Raw genomic sequence first — 17,180 nt, 5'->3', positions numbered from 1 at the left:
AACAAAATCAAAGATGAACTAAAGAAATGAAGAGTTATTTCATGTTCATGGATAAGAAGACTCAATATTTTCCCAGTTACCAATTCTTCCCAATTTGATCTATAGATTAGATGCAATTCCAACTAAAATTACAGCAAGTTATTTAGTGAATATTGAAAAACTGATTCTAAGGTTTATATGAAGAGGCAAAATATCCAGATAGTCAACATAATGTTGAAGGAGAAGTACAAAGTTGGAGGACTGATGCTACCTGACTTCAAGACTTACTAAAAAACTGTAATAATCAAGAGTGTGCTATTGGTGAAAGAACAAATAGATCAATGAAACAGAATAAAGAGCCCCAAATTAGACTCATATAAATATGATAAAAATCGTTTTTGTCAAAGGAGCAAAGGCAATACAATGGAGCCAAGGCAGTCTCTTCAACAAATGGTGCAGGAATTGCTGGACATCCATACGCAAATCAATCTGGACACAGACCTTACACCCTTCACAAAAATTAACTCAAAATCAATCATATGACCAAAGTGCAAAATGCAAAACTATAAAACCCAAAGAAGATGGTAACATCAGAGAAAACCTAGATGACTTTGGGTGTAACAATGACTTTTACATACAACACCAAAGGTACAATCCATGAAAGAAATAACCGATAAGCTGAACTTTATTAAAACTAAAAACTTCTTAGAAAGATGATGTCCAGAGAATAAGAACTGCAAAAATTTTCTTCCAACCATAAGATATAAAAGACTGTTTTTGAAAATACAAGAAGACCCTTTAAAAACTCAACAGTAAGAAACAAACCAACCCAGTGAAAACATGGGCCAAAAAGCTTAAGAGACATCTTGAAGGAAGATATACAGATGGCAAATGAGCATATGTGAAAAAACACTAGATTACACATCACCAGGGAAAGGCCAGTTAAACAAGATATCACCTATGGAATAGCCAAAATTGAGGACACTAACAACACCAAATGCTGACAATATGGAGCAACATGAACTCTCATTCCTAGTTAGAGGGAATATATAATGGTGCAGCCACTTTGGACGACAGTTTGGTGGTTCCTTACAAAACTAAACATACTCGTACTATACAATCCAGCAATCGTGATCCTTGGTACCCACCAAAAGGGGCTGAAAACGTATGTCCACATGATCTTAACAGCAACTTTATTCAAAACTGCCAAAACCTGAAGGCAACCAAGATGTGCTCAGCATGTGAATGGACAAATAAGCTGTGGCACATGCACACAAAGGGGTATTGGTGCTAAAAAGAAGTGAGCTATCAAGCTATGAAACGATATGGAAGAACCTTAAATGCATATTACTAAGTAAAAGAAGCCAATCTTAAAAGACTACAGATCTGATTCCCAGTATATGGCATTCTAGAAAAGGCAAAACTTTAGAGACAATAAAAAGTTCCGTGGTTGCCAGAGGGATGAATAGTGGGAGCACAGATTTTTAGGACAGTAAAAATATTCTGTATTCCATAATGATAGATACATGTTGTTATACATTTGTCTAAACCCATAAAATGTACAATAGCAAGTGTGAATTGTAAACTATGGCCTTTAGATGATTATGATGTGTTAATTCAGGTTCATTAGTTGTAAAAAAATATACTACTCTGTAGATGTTGGTAAGAGGGTAGGCTATGCATGTGTGGGGACAGGAGCATATGGAAAACCTCTACACCTTCCCCTCAATTTTGCTGTGAACCTAAAACTGCTCTAAAAACTAAGCTCTTAATAAAAACAAAAACACAGGTGACTTTTATGATATGTGGATTATATCTCAATAATAGTGAAAAAGCAAAAAGAAATGAAGAGTCAAGAGACACTATATCTCACACCCATCCTATAGGGTTTTCAGGAAAAGAAAAGGATGAAATAAAGATGAAGAAATCATAAGAAAATAGGAAAGACTGAAGCATTTAACAGGACCAACTGCAAAAGCAAATTAGTAAAGGATTTCAGAAATATCCAGTAAAATGTTCAGATGTAGAATAAAAAGATAAATACAGGCACTGAAAAACAAAATCTACTACTCATATGCAAAGAGAAAAAAGAAGACAGGTTGGCCTGAGTCTTCTGGAGCCAGAGCCAGTACAGGAGAAAGCAAACTGAAGCAGGGCCCAGGGGCGAGCAGGGCCTAGGAGGGCAAGGTCATATTCAGCACACTATGCCTGAACCCCAAAATCATAGCAAGAAAGCCTCAACAACTCAAGAAGCAGAAGCAGAGCCTCTGAAATTTAAAAACAAAAACAAAAAACTTCCAAATAATGAAATCCAATCAAATAAAAGGTGGCAAAGAATTCACCAGTGGAGAGACTGTATTTTAAATAATTGACAATGAGCATTTACTTTACCTTATTCAAGTGTCAAACTTATACCAATTAGAAAAATCCCTTCTAAAATTCATACAAACCTCAAGGAACCCCAAGTAGCTAAAACACTCTTGAAAAAGAACAAAACAGGAGATCTCACACTTCGATTTCCAAACTTTAAACAAAGTGATGATAATCAAGACACTGTAGCACTGGCAGATTTATAGACCAATGGAACAGAGCAGAGAGCCCAGAAATAAGCCCTTATATATGGTCAAATGATTTCTGACAAGGGTGCCAATACCATTCAACATCCTTTCCAATAAATGATGCTGGGAACACTGGATACACACATGTAAAAGAATGAAGTTAGAACCTTCCCTAACACCACATACAAAAATTAACTTAAAGTTGATCAAAAACCTAAATATAAGAGCTCAAACAGTAAAACTCTAAGAAACATAGATGAAAAGCTTAATGACACTGCATTTGGGAATGATTTCTGGGATATGACACTAATAATGCAAGCAATAAAGGGAAAAAATGGAAAAAAAAGTCTTCATCAAAATTTAAAACTATTTTTTTATTGAAGTATAGTTGATATATCATCTTATATTGGTTTCAAGTATACAACACAGTGGTTCAACATTATTAAATCCTCACCCCCACTAGTGCAGTTACTGTTTGTCAACATAGGAAGATGTTACAGAATCACTGCAATATTCCCCATGCTGTACTACCATCCCCGTGACTAACTTATATGATGATTGAGAATTTTTGTGCCCTTTTATCCCCCTCCGCTATCCATCCTAACCCTTCCCCGATGGTAACCACCAGTCCCTTCTCAGTGTTAATGAGTCTAATGTTGTTATGTTCCTTCTGTTTTGCTTTCTTTTTATAATCCACAAATAAGTGAAATCATATGGTATTTGTCTTTCTCCACCTGGCTTTTTTTTAAATTAAGATATCATTGATATACAATCTTATGAAGGTTTCACATGAGCAACACTGTGGTTTCAACATTCACCCATTTTATTAAGTTCCCCCCACACACCCCATCACAATCACTGTCCTTCAAGTGTAGTAAGATGCTATAGAATCATTACTTGTCTTCTCTGTGCTATACTGCCTTCCCATGACCTACCTATATTGTGAGTGTCAATCATAATGCCCCTTAATCCCTTTATCCCTCCCTCTCTACCACCCACCCACCCTCCCCCACCTCTCCCCTTTGGTAACTGTTAGTCTATTCTTGGGTTCTATGAGTCTGCTGCTGTTTTGTTACTTCAGTTTTGCTTTGTTGTTATACTCCAACAAATGAGGGAAATCATCTGATACTTGTCTTTCTCCACCTGGCTTATTTCACTGAGCATGATACCCTCTAGCTCCATCCATGTTGTTAGAAATGGTAATATTTGTTTTCTTTTTATGGCTGAATAATATTCCATTGTGTATATGTACCACATCTTCTTTATCCATTCACCTACTGATGGACATTTAGGTTGCTTCCATATCTTGACTATTGTTAATAACACAGCAATTAACAGGGTGTATTCATCTTTTCAAATCAGGGATTTTGTTTTCTTCAGGTAAATTCCTGGAAGTGGAATTTCTAGGTCACGTGGTAAAATTTAAAGCTTTCATACCTCAAAGGACATTATCTACAGAGTATAAAGGTGATGGGAAGTATTTGAAAATAACATTCTGATTAGGGATTAACATCCAGAATGGGAAAAATAATTTGTAAATCATATCTGATAAGAGGTTAATATGCAGAAGATATGAAGAATGGCTACAAACCAATAACATTAAACAACTCAATTAGAAAATCGACATAGGACTTGAAAACACATTTCTCCAAAGATTAAAAAATGACCAATAAACACATGAAAAGATGTTCAACATTACTAATCATTAGTGAAATGTAAATCAAAACCACAATGGCATTCCATTTCACACCCACTAAGATAGGTACTATAAAAAAAATGAAAAAATGTTGAAGAGGCTTTGGAAACATTGGAACCCTCATGCATTGCTGTTGGAAAACAGTATCATAGTTCCTCAAGAAGTCAGAATATAGGATTGAAACAATACAGCAATTCCACTCTGAGGTGTATAAATAAACAAATTGAAAGCAGGGACTTGAACAGATGGTTGTACACCAATGTTCTTAGAAGCACTATTTGCAACAGTCAAAGGTGGAAGCAACCCAAGTGTCCTGCAACAGATGAAAAAATAAACCAAATGTGAGATATACACACAACAGAATATTATTCAGCCCTAAAAAGGAGTGACATTCAGATACATGATACAACATGGAGAAACTTTGAAAACATTAAGTAAAATAAGCCAGACACAAAACTATAAATATTAAATGGTCCCACTTGTATTAAGTACCTACAATAGGCCAATTAATAGACCAAAATTAAAATAGAGGTTATCAGGACTGGGAGGAGGGGGAATAGGGAGTTACTATTTAATGGATAAAAGCTTCTCTTTGGGCTGATGAAAAAGTTCTGGAACTTGATAGTGGGTTCCAGCACTGAGAATATACTTAATGCCACTGAATTGTACATTCAAAACTGGCTAAAATAGTAAATTTTATGTTATGTGTATTTCACCACAATTAAGAAAAATCTTCAATTAAAATAGTATGCATTTTTTTATGTGTATAACATATACCTCAGTAAAGCTGACTGGCAAACATTATAAAATTTTATATATATGTGACAGAAGGCATCCAAATTGGAAAGAAGCAAAATTGTCACTATTTGCAGACAACATGATACTATATGTAGAAACACACCAAAAACTGTTAGAAAGAGAAATTGAGAGAAAAATCCCATTTACAGTTGCATTAAAAAGAATAAAACACCCAGCAATAAATTTAACCAAGGAAATGAAAAGCTACAAGACTGCACACTGAAATCTAAAAGACATTGATGAAAGAAACTTAAAACAGCACAAATAAATGGAAAGACATACCACATTCATGGATTGGATGAATTAATATTGTTAAAATGTCCTTTACCAACCAAAGCAATCTACAGAATAATATAGTCCCTATTGAAATACCAATGGAATTTTTCACAGAATTAGATCAAATATTCCTAAAAATTTATATCAAACCATAGAAGACCCCAAATAGCCAAAGTAATCTTGAGAAAGAACAAAGTTGGAAGCACTTCATTCCCTGAATTCAAACTATACTAGGGCTTATTTAGTTAGTCAAAGAGTATGGTATTGGCCCAAAAACAGATATGTAGATCAATGATACAGGATCCAGAAATAAACCCATGTTTATCTAGTCAGTCAATCCTCACCAAGGAAAGAAGTATATACAATGGGAAAAAGTGCCTTCAATAAATGGTGTTGGGAAAACTAGACAATTATATGCAAAACAATAAAACTGGACCACTTTCTTATACCATATTCAAAAGTGAAATGGGTAAAAGATTTAAATGGAAGACTAAAGCCATAAAACTACTAGAAGAAAACATGGGCAGTAAGCTCATGTACACTGCTGTTAGTAATATTTTGGGGGGATCTGTCTCATCAAGCAAAGGCAATAAAAACAAAAATAAATAGAACTGCATCAAAAAAAAACTTTATATGTGAGATTGATACTCACATGAGAGTGAGACAGAGAATGCCTCCCAAAACCACACATAGTATGAAAATATAGTTAACACAACTAACCCTAAAACAGCAACAGGAAAGAAGGTTGCACCAGACTGCATACACCTGGAAAACAGAACAGACCTCACGAAACAGAGCACCCAGCCATGGAGATGTGCTTTGGAGCACAAACCTACATTGCATGGGGCTCTGGAGGTTGGTGGGCTTGGGGAGCTGGGACAGGCAAAGTGCTTGAGAGACTGAGATTCCAACCATTTGTGGAGAACAGGGATCCACATTCAGTCGCTCAGGGACAAAGGAAAGGCGGGTGGTCTGAGAGGCTTCCTAGCAGCGAGAGGGCTGCTGAAGGAGCGGGATTTGCACGGACTTGCTGTGCGGGAGAAGGGATAGGTGGACAAGGTTGTTTGGGTGGGCTCTGCCCAGCAGGTTGGGAACTTTGAGGAATTTCAGGTACTCCATCCCCCTGGCTGCCTACACAGCTCCGAGTCCCCCACTGTGATACACAGCCAGCTGTGCTTTCCTCCTGGTCTTCCAGCACCAGCTCACAAACTGGCAGTCACTGCGCGGGTGTCAGGTCAGCCAGAGGGAGGCCCTGCCTACAGCAGCTAGAGACACACAGCACAGAGGCTTACATGTGTGCTCAGCCCACTGGCTCTGACACTGGATTCAGGCACTGCAGCCGGGAAGCAGGAAACAGCTCTTTCCTCCTGCTGGGCACCAGCTCTGCTCCCTATGACCCACAGCCTCACTGTAGGGGCTGAGCAGCTCCAGAGACTGAAGCTTCTGGGCACTAGTGGGCACCACACAGAAATATGAAACGTCAAAGGAACCTAGTTCAGACCAAACTCTCACAAACCCCAGAAAAAGGGCCAAATGAAACTGAACTCACAAATCTTCCTGAAAGGGAGTTCAAAATAAAAACCATAAACACGCTTATGGAACTGCAGAAAAATATTCAAGAACTCAGGAACTAATTTAAGATGGAGCTTCAATCATTAAGAAATTCCATATCTGAAATGAAACATATAATGAAGTGATTAAAAAGCAGATTAGATACTGTTGAAAGAGATGATAAATGGAATAGAAATTAGAGAAGAGGAATACAAAGAAGCTGAGGCACAGAGAGAAAAAAGGATTTCTAAGAATGAAAGAATATTGAGAGAACTGTGACTAATCCAAATGGAACAATATTCATATTATAGGGGTACCAGAAGAAGGAGAGAGAAAAAATGGGATAGAAAGTGTCACTGAGGAGATAATTGCTGAAAATTTCCCTAAACTGGGGAAGGAGATCATCTCTCAGGCCATGGAGGTGCACAGATCTCCCAACATAAGGCACCCAAGCAAGAGAACATCAAGACATAATAATTAAAATGCCAAGATCAAGGATAAAGACAGACTTTTAAAAGCAGCTAGAGAGAGAAAAAGGATTACATACAAAGGAAAACCCATAAGGCTATCATCAGATTTCTCAACAGAAACCTTACAGGCCAGAAAGGAGAGGCACGATATATTAAACGCAATGAAAAAGAAGGGCCTTGAACCAAGAATACTATACGCAGCAAGGTTATCACTTAAATCTGAAGGGGGGATTAAACAATTTTTAGATTAGCAAAAGCTGAGAGAATTTATCTCCCACAAACCACGTCTACAGTGCATTTTGGAGGAATTACTATAGATGGAAGTATTCCTAAGGCTAAATAGCTGTCACCAGGGGAAATAAAACCACAGCAAAGTAGAACAATTAATTACTAAGCAGATGTAAAATCAAATCAACTACTCCCAAAGTCAATCAGGGGAGAGACAAAGAATACAGAATATGATACCTAATATATAAAGAATGGAGGAGGAAGAAAAAGGAGGGAAAAAAAAGAACCTTCAGGTTGTGTTTATAACAGCATAATAAGTGACTTAAATTAGACTGTTAGATACTAAGGGAATTACCCTTGAACCTTTGGTAACCATGAATCTAAAGCGTTCAATGGCAATAAGTACATACCTATCAATAATCACCCTAAATGTAAATGGTCTGAATGCACCAATCAAAAGACACAGAGTCACTGAATGGACAAAAAAAATAAGACTCATCTATAGGCTGCCTACAAGAGACTCACTTCAAACCCAAAGACATATACAGACTGAAAGTAAAGGGATGGAAAAAGATATTTCATGCAACTAATAGGGAGAAAAAAGCAGGAGTTGAAGTACTTGTATCAGACAAAATAGGCTTCAAAACAAAGACAGTAACAAGAGACAAAGAAGGACATTACATAATGATAAAGGGGTCAGTCCAACAAGAGGATATAACTATTATAAATATCTATGCACCCAACAAAGGATCACCTACATATGTGAAACAAATACTAACAGAATGCAATGCATTCACCTTAGGAGACTTCAACACACCAGTCACTCCAAAGGACAGATCAACCACACAGAAAATAAGTAAAGAGACAGAGGCACTGAACAGGGTATTAGAACAGATGGACCTAATGGATATCTACAGAACACTCCATCCAAAAGCAACAGGATATACATTCTTCTCAGGTACACATGGAACATTTTCAATAATAGATCATATACTAGGCCACAAAAAGAGCCTCAGTAAATAAAAAAAGACTGAAATTATAATAACCAGCTTATCCGATCACAAAGGTATGAAACTAGAAATAAATTACACAAAGAAAATGAAGAAGCCTACAAACACATGAAGGCTTAATAACATGCTCCTATATAATCAAAGAATCAATGACCAAATAAAAACAGAGATCAAGCAATATATGAAGACAAATGACAACAATAATTCAACACCACCAAATCTGTGGGATGCAGCGAAGGCCATGCTAAGCGGGAAGTATACTGCAATACAGGCCTACCTCAGGAAAGAAGAAAAATCCCAAATGAACAGTCTAAACTGACAATTAATGAAACTAGAAAAGGAAGAACAAAAGAGACCCAAAATCAGTAGAAGGAGACACATAAAAAAATGATGGCAGACATAAATATAATCAAGAAGAATAAAACAATAGAGACAATCAATGAAAGCAGGATCTGGTTCTTCAAGAAAATAAACAAAATAGATAAACCCTTAGACAGCGTTATCAAGAAAAAAGAGTCTACACACAGAAACAGAACAAGAAATGAGAATGGAAAAATCACTACAGACACCACAGAAATACAAAGAATTATTAGAGAATACTATGAAAATCTATATACTAACTAACTGGATAACCTAAGCGAAATGGACAACATTGTAGAAAAATACAACCTTCCAAGGCTGACACAGGAAGAAAAAGAACATCTAAATACACCAATTACAAGCAAGGAAATTGAATTGGTAATCAAAAAACTACCTAAGAACAAAACCCCTGAACCACAAGGTTTCACTGCTGAATTTTATCAAAAGTTTAGGAAAGATCTAATACCCATACTCCGCAGTTATCAAAAAAGTAAAAAAGGAGGGAATACTCCCAAACTCATTCTATGAGGCCAGCATCACTCTACTACCAAAACCAGGCAAAGATACCACAAAAAAAGAAAATTACAGACCAATATCCCTGATTGACATAGATGCAAAAATACTCAACAAAATATTAGCAAACCGAATTCAAAAATACACCAAAAAGATATCCAGAATGACCAAGAGGGATTCATTCATGGGATGCAAGGATGGTATAACATTTGAAAATTCATCAACAAAATCCACCACATTCACAAAAAGGACAAAAAACACATGATCATCTCCATAGATGCTGAAGAAGCATTTGACAAAATTCAACACCCATTCATGATAAAAACTCTCAACAAAATGGGTATAGAGGGCAAGAACCTCAACATAATAAAGGCCATATATGACAAACCCACAGTCAATATCATACTTAACAGCAAGAAGCTGAAAGCTTTTCCCTTAAGATGGAGAACAAGAGAAGGATGCCCACTCTCCTACTTTTATTCAACATACTTCTGGAGGTCCTAGCCATAGCAATCAGACAACACAAAGAAATAAAAGGCATCCAGACTGGCAAGGAAGAAGTCAAACACTGTCCCTGTTTACAGATGACATGATAATGTACATAAAAAACCCTAAAGACTCCACTCCAAAACTACTAGATCTAATATCTGAATTCAGTAACATTGTGGGATACAAAATTAATACACAGAAATCTGTTGCATTCCTATACACTAACGATGAACTAGCAGAAAGAGAAATCAGGAAAACAATTCCATTCACAATTGTATCAAGAGAATAAAATACCTAGGAATAAACCTAACCAAGGAAGTGAAAGAACTATACTCTGAAAACTACAAGACACTCTTTAGAGAAATTAAAGAAGATAGCAATAAATGGAAATGGATCCCATGCTCATGGATAGGAAGAACTAATATTGTCAAAATGGTCATACTGCCTTAAGCAATCGACAGATTGGACGCAATTCCTATCAAAATACCAACCGCATTCTTCAACAAACTAGAGAAAATAGTTCTGAAATTCATATGGAACCAAAAAAGACCCTGAATAGCCAAAGTAATCCTGAGAAGGAAGAATAAAGCTGAGGGGATTATGCTCCCCTACTTCAAGGTCTACTAAAAACCACAGTAATCAAAACAATCTGGTACTAGCACAAGAACAGACCCATAGACCAATGGAACAGAATAGAGAGCGCAGATATAAACCCAAGCATATGTGGTCAATTAATATACGATAAAGGGGCCATGGACATACAATGGGGAAATGACAGCCTCTTCAACAGCTGGTGTTGGCAAAACTGGACAGCTACATGTAAGAGAATGAAACTGGATTACTGTCTAACCCCATAAACAAAAATAAACTCAAAATGGATCAAAGACCTGAACGTAAGTCATGAAACCACAAACCTCACAGAAGAAAACATAGGGAAAAATCTCTTGAATATAAACATGAGCAACTTTTTCCTGATCACATCACCTCAGGAAGGGAAAAATAATAAAAAATGAACAAATGGGACTACATCATGCTAAAAAGCTTCTGTACAGCAAAGGACACCATCAGCAGAATAAAAGGGAATCCTACAGTATGGGAGAATATATTTGTAAATGACATATCCAACAAGGAGTTAACATCCAAAATATATAAAGGACTCACACACCTCAACACCCAAAGAGCAAATAACCCTATTAAAAAATGGGTGGAATATATGAACAGACACTTCTGCAAAGAAATTCAGATGGCCATTACACACATGAAAAGATGCTCCACATCACTAGTCATCAGAGAAATGCAAATTAACACCACAATGAGATATCACCTCACACCAGTTAAGATGGCCAATATCCAAAAGACAAACAAGAACAAATGTTGGCAAGGATGTGGAGAAAGAGGAACCCTCCTACACTGCTGGTGGGCATGTAAATAGTTCAACTATTGTGGAAAGCACCATGGAGGTTCCTCAAAAAAACTTAAAATAGAAATACCATTTGACCTAGGAATTCCACTCCTAGGAATTTACCCTAAGAATGCAGCAGCCTAGTTTGAAAAAGACATATGCACCCCTATGTTTATTGCAGCACTATTTACAATAGCCAAGAAATGGAAGCAACCTAAGTGTCCATCAGTAGATGAGTGGATAAAGAAGATGTGGTACATGTACACAATGGAATATTATTCAGCCATAAGAAGAAAACAAATCCTACCATTTGCAACAACATGGATGGAGATAGAGGGTATTGTGCTCAGTGAAATAAGCCAGGCGGAGAAAGACAAGTACCAAATCATTTCACTCATCTGTGAAGTATAAGAACAAAGCAAAAACTGAAGGAACAAAACAGCAACAGACTCACAGAACCCAAGAATGGACTACATTACCAAAAGAAAAGGTACTGGGAAGGATGGGTGGGAAGGGAGGGAGAAGGGGAATAAGGGGCATTACGGTTAGCACACATAATGTGGGGGGTGGGGCACGGGGAAGGCAGTATAACAGTGCTATAGACAAGTAGTGGCTCTATAGCATCTTACTATGCTGATGGACAGTGACTGTAATGGGGTATGTGGGGGGGACTTGATAATGGGGGGAATCTAGTAACCACAATGTTGCTCATGTAATTGTATATTAATGATACCAAAATTTTAAAAACAGAAATAAACTTTATATGTATGCACTGATCAAAGTTCTAACAAAACGGCATTATCATACACTTTGACTAGAAATGAATGCAATGTTTCTGAAAAGCATCTTAGCAATTTGTCACAAGTCACAAAAATATTTATTGCCTTCTACCCTACCCATTCATTCTATGAATCTACCCCATACAAAAAGGAGGCACAAAGATTTAAGCACAAAAACATTCATAAATATATTGCTACATTATCACAATGCTATCCAAAAATAGGGAACATGGTAAAGAAAATGATCAGACATTCACAGCATACAGAAAAAGGCATATCTTAAAAAATATCTTGGATAAATATTAACAACATTGAAAAATACATAAAATGTTATAAGCATAAGAGAAACATAAAACCACTTCATGTTATTCTATTTTGCTTCACTATATGCTGAACAAAGCCAAGGAATTAGCATATCTATTTCAACAGTGATTATCTCCCAAGCTACATTATAGACCCTCATCCACATGTTATCAAGGTCTATGACCTCAGTCAGAGGAGCCCCCATGGAAGAAGTGGAGTTTGAAGGGAGAAAAAAAAAAGGCTCCAAGAGAGGACTTGTCTCCTTACTATTTATGATTTCCTCAAATCAAAACTCTTTTAAAATTGAACTATGATCTTAAAAAAAAAAAGGAAAAATAGTACTTAGAAAGGATTAAAAGTACCTATTTTTTAATGTCAGCAGGGGGCACTCCAAGAATATGTTTTAGCTGTAGTGTTAGATTTTGTTGGTTTCTCTTTAGTGAGCATACCACAAACCTTCTCAAAGTTTTACATGCTCATAATTACCTAAAACTCCTATTTTATAATGCTAGATTTTACTCTGGAAGGGTAACATTAGAAGACGCCTAAGAATAATTATCCGAAAAAGCATTTTATGAACATCTGTTTGCCCCATATTTGCCAACAGGCAATAATTACTATCTCACCACTACCACATTCCACACAACCCCTTCACCTTCATGTTTTCATGTACTCCTCTTAACAATAATGTAACATAAGCAGAAGTGATAATACCAACTCAAGTTCCACACCCCAACATATACTAAGTACCCACAAAAAACTGTGCAAGGTATTTCATATTATCTCACTCAAAATTTAATTATTACCAAAAATCTACACTATTCCCAATTTACAGATGAGGAAGCTGAGGTTCGGCAGTTAAAGCAATGTATCCAAAGGGCAGATCTGTGATCCGCATTGGTCTGTCTGAATCTGAAGCCTATGCAATTTCATCATCTGGCCAAGTCTCATCGGCAACTGAAGCCCAGAGTCTCCTAACACTTTATCTAATGTGCTTTTCACCATGACATTTGCCTCCATAATGAGTACAAAACCTTCCATCAGGAGCTCACAGATGATGATCCCATTAGATTTCAAATAACGTCAGAAGGAAGCTTGCACTACATGTAGAAGGAAAAGCTGTAGTGGTGAGGGAAACTGCTTCAGAAACATAGCTAGATTAAAACACAGGGAATGAAGTATAAAGCATTTGATGAAAGAATACTCAAAAGAGTCACAGTTGATACAAGTTTCTAAATAGTTTATAAACAGATGTAGTTTATAAAATCCTAAAATTACATTTATAGTATTACAATAAGGACACTTTTGAAATCTTTTAAAATTACAATTGGGACATCTATAGAAATTGCCTGTGAGTCAGTCATCATTATTTCAGAGTATTTTCTGATAAGTACATATGACTATGTGCTTCTGATAAACATGTTTTAACTACCTAATAAAATGATACACAATGATTCATTAAAGTATGAATGTTACTTACATATCCCAGTTTGGAGCTATTCGTAAATGCTGGATTAACAACTGGAACTAGAATAAAAAATTAAGATGTACATTTTATTCATGAGACAACAGAGAATAGGGAGCACTAAATTAACAAATTAGACCTATACTGAACTGAAATGTGAATCCTGCACAAAGGATGTAATTATTCACAAAGATGCAAAAGCATCTTCTGAATAAGGTAAAAGTGAAAATTAAGACCAGGAACTTCCAGTTCTCCTATCCAGTTGTTTTCCCTGAATGTACCCTCATCATCCCACAAACACAAACCCAGTACCAAATAAGTAATGTTAATACTATTCCAGAGGCAAATGAAATTAAATTTTTTTAAGCCAGTTCCCAAGTGAGGACTCGAGATGGAAAATGCCCGAGACCTCCGTAACTCCTGATGATGATGTCAAAAGCTCTCTCAAATTCCCATGGTTTTACCAACAAACGAAGACAGTACAAGAAAGATCATCAGGAGAAAAAGAAAAACAAATGTCTCAGAAACAAAAATCTCTCTTCAGTGTCACATCAGAAACCTTAGCATTCACCAGGTCGACCCCATAAAGGAGCCCCTACTCTCACAGGAGCAGCTCATCCTTGTAGCTGATGAAGAAGTCCTGCCCTATGATTTCAGAGATGAAAAATATCTTATAATTATCACAAGTTAACATAAAATGCAAACCAGAGTATTACAAAAGAAGGTCAAAATCACTGTGTGTTCAACTGCTTTTGGACCTAAGGATTAAAAAGAGGATAATTTTGGCAAACCTATTATCTTGATAAATCATTTTTTTCCCATTGTAATCATATCAGTATTTTAGCACTTGTTTTAATCTCTACAGAAATAAAAGAGTTATGTGCAGAAGGCATGCTACAAGGACCATGAAAAGAGTCTACTTTACAGCTTAGCTACCTACCAGGGGGGAATGGATGAGCCTGGTGGCCACGTCCCTGTGAGCAGTGACCGTGCACAAATAGCACAAGAGATTCAGCTTAGCCCGGGAGGCCCCCATGCTCCTCTCAGTGGAGTCGATCTGTGAGCACACTTGCAGCAAAAAGTCATTCCAATCTTGGTCTTTTATAAATACTAATTTATCCACTGAGGAGGAAAGACAATATTAGAAGTGGGTGTCATGTGAGAAAGAATTGCTGAAAACATTACAAGAGAATATTGAATACAGAATTCAACAGCTAAGATGGGGACAATGAAAATACTAACTTAACACTGTCAAAACCAAAACTCCTCCAAAGATGACACTACTTTCATTCACTCTTCTGTACTCATTTCTTTTCCGACCCAGAGACTTTTTAACTATGTCAATGGAAAATTATGCTAAAAAAAGGAGGCAGATGCTTAACAAATTATTCTGTGACTGATAATATAACAAAATGCTAAGTTAAATAAAATTATGTTATGAAAAATCAAGATAGCCTTTGATTTTTTTTTCCCAAAGTACTGGAAAAGCCAAAATTTTACAGTTGTTCAAGAAGTTCCAATGATATTACCGTTCAATAAAACCAGGTTAATATGATGGCTGAAATCAATTAGAAGTGCCACCTCCAAATCCCTATAGAAACAAAGGACAAAAACTGGAAAATGAGATGCCTTCTAAAATTAACATAGCCTCAGCTAATCTCCATCTTTAAACAAAATAAGGTATAATAATAATTTCCTAAAATAACCTCAAAGTAAAGGTGAAAAGGGAACAAATATTACTTTGAGGTAATAATCTTCAAGGTTTGCATAAATAGTGGTTCTACTTGACAGTTCATTTCATTTTGAACATATTTTACGTTGAATTTATTTTGATTTTATTTCAAATAACAGATTCTACTCTCCCTGTGATAAATAATTTTTTCTAGATCTAGCTTAACTTAAAATATAACTTAACAAACAAAATACATCAAAACTTAAGGTATTAAAAATTTTTGAAGTCCACCCTAGGAGAAAGAAAACATAAAAATATTTTAAGTTTCTCCATTCACACACCATCCCCAAAAAGTGAACCGTCTGACCCCTTCTCAGCTGCCCTGCTCCCTCACACAGAATCTTGATTCTTCATTGTGGCCTCCAGCCCTCTACACCCACAAGCACTGGGAATATTGGAAACTCAACTGGCTCTACAAGGGGAAGGGCAGGAGAATGAACCACTCATTTCACAGGAAAACTCACCAAGCTTTATAGGAACTTTCCCACCCACAAGAGTATAGGGGAAGCTCAGAGTCAGCTGAGAAAGGTCAAAGGCTGACACAAATGGATTACAGGTTGTTTATAATTTACAGAACACTGCCCCAAGACAATAGTCAGTTGGGGAAACAAAATAAAAATTTAGCTATTTATAAATAATATATTCCATTTATTATTAAGTTTCATATTTGTATCTGTCTGCCAAGAGTAATATTTGTTTGATAAGCCCTTTTGGGTCCTACCTGAATGTGCTGGTAGATGCAATATTCTTGGATCAAATTTAGTTGGAGGTTGTTTTATTATCTGTAGTTAGAAAAACAAATGTAAAAAAATACCTTTGATTCTCCTTTTAAGATAGCTATCTCAATATATCCCTATATCAGATTTATAATCAATGAGGACAGAAAAGAATGCTGTAAAATTTTTTATCAAAAAGAGTAAGAATTCAACAGAGCCCTTTCAGATTAAAATATACAAATATAAACTATAATTTGTAAAACTAAATATCTGAATTGCTTTCTGCAATAAAATAAATCTTCATGGGAAAGAGTCACCCTGTCTTGGGTTACTCTCAAGCTAATTTACCTCTAGGTTAAAAACCTGGTCATTCAACATGTATTTACCAAATGCCTGCCAGGTGAGGCACTATGTTTAAGTGCTAAGGGGGGCAGGAAGATACAAAAGACATGATCCTACTGTCAAGGAGCTGATAGTCTGGGAAGATAAAACAAACATTTGTTAAACAATTCTTTTAATTTAATTAACAGCGCAAAACAGGCAGGATGTAATTACAAACAAAACATTTCACAGAAATTTTTCTAAAAAATGAGAGAATGCAACAACTGTAGGTTTATGTGGTCAGGACAGGGTTCCTGAAGAACAGTCAGGACATGGTGGTTGACTTAGAGAACGCACCATTCCAGGAAGCCTCTAAACAGCATGAGTAGGAAAGTACGTGATTTTTTTTGAACAAAGTAAACATGTAGTTGGATCCATGAGTTTGGAACATCTTGAGTTTTTTATTAAACAATTCAACCATCATTTCTAAGTCTAACTTCTCCAAAACCTCTCTACAGAGCATTTTTTTAAAGT

At 36.2% G+C, this 17,180-nt stretch overlaps 1 protein-coding gene across 18 annotated transcripts in view; it reads right to left on the bottom strand.

The window, feature by feature from the left end:
* Positions 1–17,180, bottom strand: part of ULK4 (unc-51 like kinase 4) — a 735,705-nt gene that overhangs the window by 684,194 nt on the left and 34,331 nt on the right. For all 18 annotated transcript variants that reach the window (XR_012129586.1, XR_012129585.1, XR_012129584.1 and 15 more), the window contains 3 exons: positions 16,331–16,391; positions 14,818–14,999; positions 13,893–13,939 (listed from right to left, as the gene is read on the bottom strand). Coding sequence is in view for 14 of the 18 variants with exons in the window: in XM_073232503.1 (XP_073088604.1) it covers positions 13,893–13,939; positions 14,818–14,999; positions 16,331–16,391 (290 nt within the window). In the remaining 4 variants the exon portion in view is untranslated. The remainder of the gene's footprint in view (positions 1–13,892; positions 13,940–14,817; positions 15,000–16,330; positions 16,392–17,180) is intronic.

This window comes from Manis javanica, chromosome 3, assembly GCF_040802235.1.
Source record: "Manis javanica isolate MJ-LG chromosome 3, MJ_LKY, whole genome shotgun sequence".
Classification (NCBI taxonomy): domain Eukaryota; kingdom Metazoa; phylum Chordata; class Mammalia; order Pholidota; family Manidae; genus Manis; species Manis javanica.
The sequence above is the reverse complement of the archived record's forward strand: the minus strand, read 5'-3'. Positions and strand labels throughout refer to the sequence as shown.